The sequence below is a fragment of the Buceros rhinoceros genome, unplaced genomic scaffold, assembly GCF_000710305.1.
Source record: "Buceros rhinoceros silvestris isolate BGI_N320 unplaced genomic scaffold, ASM71030v1 scaffold28286, whole genome shotgun sequence".
NCBI lineage: Eukaryota > Metazoa > Chordata > Aves > Bucerotiformes > Bucerotidae > Buceros > Buceros rhinoceros.
In genome coordinates this window covers 14,689-21,475 of record NW_010418593.1, presented here as the reverse complement: position 1 = coordinate 21,475, position 6,787 = coordinate 14,689, and the positions used below count along the sequence as shown (strand labels likewise).

The 6,787-nt window shown below is 53.9% G+C and overlaps 1 protein-coding gene across 1 annotated transcript in view; it reads left to right on the top strand.

Annotated features, from left to right (window-relative positions):
- Positions 1-813: 813 nt before the first annotated feature.
- The window catches only part of LOC104495622 (beta-catenin-like protein 1), a gene marked incomplete at both ends in the record, with an annotated part of 15,710 nt that continues 9,736 nt past the window's right edge, over positions 814-6,787 (top strand). Inside the window, 5 exons of the mRNA XM_010138609.1 lie at positions 814-910; positions 1,842-2,051; positions 2,620-2,711; positions 3,677-3,869; positions 6,090-6,196. Of these exons, the coding sequence (XP_010136911.1) occupies positions 814-910; positions 1,842-2,051; positions 2,620-2,711; positions 3,677-3,869; positions 6,090-6,196 (699 nt within the window). The remainder of the gene's footprint in view (positions 911-1,841; positions 2,052-2,619; positions 2,712-3,676; positions 3,870-6,089; positions 6,197-6,787) is intronic.

The following is a 6,787-nucleotide window of genomic DNA, read 5'->3' as shown; positions in this document are numbered from 1 at the left end:
CGACTGCGGAGGGTAACGAAGGGGCAAAGCCAGTGCCGCGTCTGCCAGAGATCTCGTTCAATTCTCTTGGGAGGGAATAAGGAGATTATTTTAATTCTCATTAAATCCAGATTTGGCCACCGTGAGTGGTCGTTACAAACTGCTGATTTTTTAATGGAATGTGTGTAAAACCAAGTAACAGAAGCAGCACTCAGTAACAGGGTGGAGTCTGAGCGCACCGGGCTGGGCCGGCTCCCCCTTGGAGCGGGTGGCGGGCAGCGTGTGTCGGCGGAGGCACGTGGTGGTTCCTGCTGCTGCTGTCAGGCCCTCACTGCCAGTCTGCACTGCGCTGGGTGCCGGATGGCAGGGGCAGCTCGGCTGAGTGGTTGGTGGTGGTTTGCCCTGGCATTGCCCTGGCACTCTTGCCCTGCCCGTGGGCTCAGGCGAGCGTTGCTGGCTCAGCCCCAGCGCTGGGCTGGGCTCTGCTCCTGGCCCTGCTCTGCGGAGCTTGTGCTGGTATGCTGATGGGGCAGCAGGTGGATCTTGGGTTCGCTTCCCGATGCGTTATCTCTGGCCACCAAACTGGAGGGTGCTGGGGAAGGGCCCTGCCCTGGCCCCTCCCCGCAGGGGTCCCTGTGGCCGAGCTCCTTGGGTCAGTTTGGAGCCCTGTGGTGAGGCTGGAGAGGGCACGGGTTCACCCTCTCAGGGAGTGATGATCTGTACAGGGCATGTCTCTCATTTCACTTGCCTCATTTATGTGATTTCGTTGCTCTTGGGACGTACTGAGGTTTCTGGGTTTTCCTGGTAGCAGTTCTTGCTGGTTTTAACGCTCAGGTCCTGCACCAGCCTGACCGTGGGCATTAAACCCACGGGCGGCGAGACTGGCGGTACCTGGTTCATCTTGGACGTTGGGGACAAAGCGAAGCAGCAGGTGAGGATGCCTCTGGAGCCCCGGGGCTGCTCCCCAGAGCTGCTGCGAGGCTCTGCGGCGGCTCGTCGTCAGGCTCCAGCCAGCGCAGGCTGGGCACGGAGACGCTGCATCACGCCTGGAGATTGCTTTCAGCTTTCATTAACAAGCGATTTCAGAGCTTTGCTGTAACGAGGTTACTGACAAAGCAGATGTCGTTGTGATATGAGATCCGTTGCCAGGGTCCTTTAAACCTTCCTGGTGTTTGGGGACGGCTGGAAGCCACCGGCGTCTAAACAACCGGAGTGTGGATTCTCTGGGATACTCGACCCCCGCGTTCCTGTGCAGTCGCTGCTTGGAGGAGACCAGGCAGGGCTGGGCAGGCGGTTGTGCCTTGGTTCAGGGTGTCACTCTCCGTTCACTGCACACGTGGTGGGCGTTGCCTGGGCACAAGCGAGACCGTCGCCCGTGCCCGACGGGTTCTGAGGAGAGCTGTCGGCCTGGGGCACGTCAGTCGACAGCCAGGTAGGGCTGAAGGCTAGAGGAGACGCAGAGGTGATCCACCCTGGGCCCATCGCCAGCTTTTGTTTGCTTCATTGTGGTTTGTAAATGCCAGGTTCTGTAACCCCCTTGTGTTTGTGGTGTTCTGTGGGTGAGATCGGAGATTTCAGAGAAAATGTCTCTGCAGTAAGTGACTGTGAATGTGCTGCATTCAACAGGGACATAATTAAGCTTAACTAACAAAACAATTTAAAAATGCTTTTCGTGTGCGTTTTCTAATGAATTCCATCTTCTTGCCAAACGCACCGTAGCACAGTGGAAAAAAACCCCATTTTGTTTATCCAATGATTAACTTTCCCTTTCCCACCAGAAAGGCAGAGCTTGCCTCGATGTGTGTGAAGCCATGAAATTGTTTAAATAACGGTGTTGAGACACAGTGTACGTGTTTGCTCAGCAAACTGCCCTGGTGGCAGCACCGCAGCCAACGCGCTTCCTCCTCGCTGGCTCCAACAGCCCTTCGGAAGGCGCGGGCTGGAGGTGGACGTCAAAGAGCCGAGCTGACGCTGCCCTGACCCCAGCGCTGCGTGACTGGGCGGCTCTCACCGAGCGGGCAGAGGCCCGGCTGCTTCCCTTGCGCCTCAGCTCCACAGTTGTGGTGGTGCTGGTGGGAAGCCGCAGTGTCCTGGGGAGGTTCTGTGTAACGTCAGTAACGGAAGGAGGAACCTCCACGGCCGCTTCATAGCACTTGCCCGGGAATTCAGTTATGGCCTGTGGCCGGCGTGCTGGCAGAGCTGAGCTCCGCACGGGCACCCCGTCACTGATCGTGTGGGCTCTGGTTACCTGGTGTAGATGATTCCCCCCCCCCAACAATGTGTAAACACAGAAAAGGGTGAAATAACTGAGATGAAATAGGGTGTAGATTGTGACGCTGGGCACTGTGTACTCGGAGGAAAAGGGGCTGGTTTTCTGGTGGAGGTTTAATTCAGATTTTGCTTTGGTGATTCGTCCCTCCCCATGGTACGTCACTTTGCATCTGACAAGCTGCCAGCTCCCTCGGTCCCTTGTCGGGACTGCAGCCTCGCTGAGGGGCTGGTCCCTTTATTAATGTCCAGACATGAGAGCGAGGAGTGACGTCCTGGCTCCCAAACCCAGAACGTCCATGGCGAGTCTCGCAGGGCTTTTGCTGTATGCGTCAGGACCTCCCGTGTCACCGGTGTCTGTGTTTGGAGCAGCCATCGACCACAGTGCTGTGGGATGAGCTGGGTGTCCCCGAGGGCCAGCGGAAGGACATGGACCCGTATGCCGTTAAGGCCACGAGGCAGCAGTAGGTACTTACCGACATTTCTCCCTAGATGACGTCCTTCAGGAAAGCGCCTTTTTCTTTCTCTGCCCTTCACTGGGTTGCTCGGGGCAGTTTGAGTTAGTGCTGTTGTCAATGACACATCGGTCCTGAGCGGGTCTTTGTGAAGTTCTGCTGTAATGTACCTGGAAGGTAAAACCCCGACAACAGGTCACGTTGTGTGTGACAGCCTGTGGAGTTTGAGGGAGAGGGCTTTTCCTTCTGTTGCACATGCTTTCACCCCTTTCTGCCTGAGCTCAGACGTTGTGTATGTAAATTCAAACATTAGAGTTAATGGACTTCTTCTGGCCCTGGCCCATTGCCATCAATCTGACGATGAAGCAGAAGCTGTGGGGTAAGATGGCAGGTTGTTCCCAGCAAACCCCAACGGTCCGGGCCCAGCTGAGCCTAGAGCCAAGCCCAGTGCTCCGTCCTGCGTGGAGTCTGCGTCCCAGAGCCAGCAAAGCTCAGAGGGAAGGGTGATGTGGGGTGCACACAGGAGCTCAGTGTCACCTCCTGCACCGGGCGGGTGAAGGGTGATCTTCCACCGCTCTCGGCTTTATCGGCCTTTGGTCTGTGCACCGTGGGGCCGTCTCAGCTGGGGTGGCTGAGCCAGCGCCCCAGGACTGGGCAGCTCAGTTCAGCCACTTCCCGTCTCGGAAATTCTTTGGAATACGAGTCCTTGCTGCCTGTGGAGGTACTTTCCCTGAGTCTTGTTCATAGATCAAACAAGGTGGGATGTTGACACAGCTCCTGACAGAGCCATTCATCTGCCGTGTGATGTTCCACTTCACTAAATTAATTTCCTTTCCAGTTTTCAGAGTTAAGCATCGCGTAAGCAAATGTTTTAAGCAACTGGTGAGAATTTCCTCCATGTGTCTTGTGATACTGGTGCTCTGGTTCGCAGGGGTCACACAAGCCTTGTGTTCATTCACCTTATTTCTCTGACTCCAGCCTAATAGGGGGACGAAAAGACCCCGCGATGAAGAGGAGGAAGAAATCAAAGCACGTCGGAAACAAGCAAGTGCACGAGAGCACAGTCGTCACCGGGAGGAGGAGTCCACTGTGCTGGAAGACACGGACGATGAGAAGAAGAAACTCCTCCAGATAATTGAGAGGGATGGAGAAGAGGAGGAGGAGGAAGTAAATCACCTGTGGGAAGGGAGAGGCAGTGGGAAATGACAAACACTAAATCACTCTCTGTGATTTCATTTCTCACCACTGGCGATTTTCACGCACCTCGCACAGCTTAAGGTTTTGGGTTTCCTTCCCTGGTGCCCATGAATTTCAAACCGGGCTTCTCAAAGGGAGCCCTGAAGGTTTAATTGGTGGGTGGGGGGAGGCGGGGGCGCAAAAGGGAGGGGAAGGGAAAGCTTTCTAGCCTAATCTCTTTTCTGGGCTAGGAATACCTAAATCCCCCTCCCAAAGAGATTTTCAGGAGATGATTTCTGTATTCTGAGCAGTTTCCCAGCTCTGTTGCCTCATCAGCACCCCTGGCCACGCGGCTTCTCCCCCTCTTTGCAGCTGAGCAGCAGCAGCGGCAAGTAAACAAGCCTTGTTCTCTACAGGAAAGGCCTTGGGTGTCAGCGGGGGGGCAGCAGCTGTCAGGGGTAAATGATTTCAAGCCTTGGAGACAGAAATCCAATGCAGCATTGGCCTTTCTGCCAAGGGCCAGGGAGGAGATCGCTTTATAAATGTGACACATGGATTGGTATAAATCCAGAAGATATTTGCTTCTGCTGCCCGTGTCCTGTTTGATAAAAGTCCAAGTGATATTCACCACTGTGGGACCACGCAGGTTTGTAGAGCACCTTGTCCTTTGTGTGCAGCGGTGCTGTCAGTCCTCTCTGGAAAGCTCCCTGGATTTTGGTGTTGAGCTGCTGCGTTACACTGGTTGCTGATGGCGGAGGAACATAACGCAGGATTCCAGTAGTGTTCGAGCTCCAGTGAGGGTAGACGGAGGGTCAGAAGTCCTCCCAGCCGGCCACAGGCTCACGGATTCCTACAGGGTCCACGTCCCTCATCACTGTCAGGAGGAGTTCTCCCATCCTGACATTGTAGGGCTGGAAATCCAGGGTTTAGAATCAAAATGTCTTGATTTTATCTTGGAATGCAGTTAACTAAGTGCCTTCAAACTGCACTTTGTTCCAGTGACTGGGATGGGAGGGCGCTCATCTGCAGGCCACGGTAACGCTGGATGCAGATTAGACACCAGACCCAAAGCCAGTCGTAATGGAGCCATTGTAGGAGTAGACATTAGAGAGAGCAAAGAGTCAGTGAGAGGGAGGGAAGCAGCGTCTGCGCGTGAGGGTGTCTGTGGATTGAAGTCCCGCTGCAGGAGGAGCACAGGCTGAGCTCTGAGAGGTGATTTCCTGAACAGGAGTGGGATGGTGCTGAGAGCGCAGGGAATGCAGTCGTCATGAAGGCTTGGGCTGGGGCTGGTGCTGCGATGGAGCTTGCTGAGGAAATGGAAGTTTCCTCTTGTACAAGAGTCGCTAACCAAAGAGTTTCTCCACCAGAACGACTCTGATGTAATCAGACTCAAATCGGCCTCACGAGGTGAAGGGCTCTGGTTTGCTTCGAGACCTTCTGTTTCGCGGTGATGGTGACAGAGTAGCTGGGGGAGAGGGAAGAGGTGACACCAGAAAATCTGTCATCGGTGTTTTATCAAAGGAAGTGCATTACAGTTGTGGAACAAGGAAAGGACCAGATCGTGTTCATGGGAGTCAGGGAGGGAACTGCAGCTGGAGTGGTAAATGTGCAACGCCAGCTGAGAAACACCGGGGAGGAATTTAGAAATAAACACAAAGTACTAGAGTGAAATATTGATTGTTTTTTCCTTGGAACAAGACTTTAAAACAGAAGTGAAAGCTTACCCAAGTGAGGAGAATACAAGTGAACATAAACTGAGGGCAGTTAAGTGTAGACCTACAGAAACAGCGCCGTGGGCTCCTGAAAAGAGGCCTGGGCATGAGCTGCTCCTGCAGATTGGCGTGCTCGGAGCAAAAGGCCTCGGTAGGTGTAAGAGCACAGCTCGAGGGAGATGAGCCATCGCAGCAGTGGGGTTTTGCATCGACACCGGGTTTCGGCAGGCGTGGGGAAGCTCTTCCCCCCCAAAGAGCCTTCTGTGGTTAAACTAACCCCCGGTTTATTGAATCCCGACCTGCAGCTTGCTCAGGTCAGCGCTGGAGCATGTCAGCCTCTGAGGGAGGGCTTGGCAGCGTTCTGCAGGGAGACATCCAGGGGCTGCTGGTTGCTCCGGAAGGGTCTGGGTCGCCCCTCCTCACCATACTCACTCTGCGTTGTGCTGGGTTTGTTCCAGCCACGCTGACCTCTGTTTTCTGCCCTGTCTCGTGCTGTTAGGAGGAACCTTTGGATGAAAGTTCAGTGAAGAAGATGATTCTCACCTTTGAGAAGAGATCCTACAAAAACCAGGAGCTGCGGATCAAGTTTCCCGACAACCCAGAGAAGTAAGACCGTGGTCGGCCCCTCCCTGTCACCCGTTTTCCTTTGCTTTAAGGTTTCAGCCCTAAATCAATTTCTTGACTCTGCAGATGGTGTCAGTTCCTTGAGGGTAATGTAACGGCAGTTACTGCTGTGTCATTCGGAGTTGTATGAGAAATGAACTTTGTTAATTAAAAATGGCATCGCTGAGACTGGTGATGGCTGGTGTATGGCCGGCAGCACAGAGAGGAATGGGAAACGAAGGGAAAAGTTCTCATTTATTCACTTCTTGCTGTTGTTAATATTACAGATGGTGAAACTTCAGCACTAAACCTCGAGTTTATGTGGTTTTTATTTTCAGAGACTGCCGGGGGTCTCTCGTTTTGCAGGGGCTCCTCCCCTGTGCTGTTTCCCAGCAGGGTTCTCCTCTTCATGGGGGTTGGGGGCGGGCTGAAGGATTGAGGTCCTGCATTGGAGGGTTCTGCTTTCCAAATAATTAAAGATTTCACGCTCCACTTTGTGTGGAGGTGTTGTGCTTGTGATCAGTCGGTGGCCTGTGTGGGAAGGAAATAATTTTGTGCTGAGGAGCTTTCAGATGCCTTGGGGAGCAGAATGGC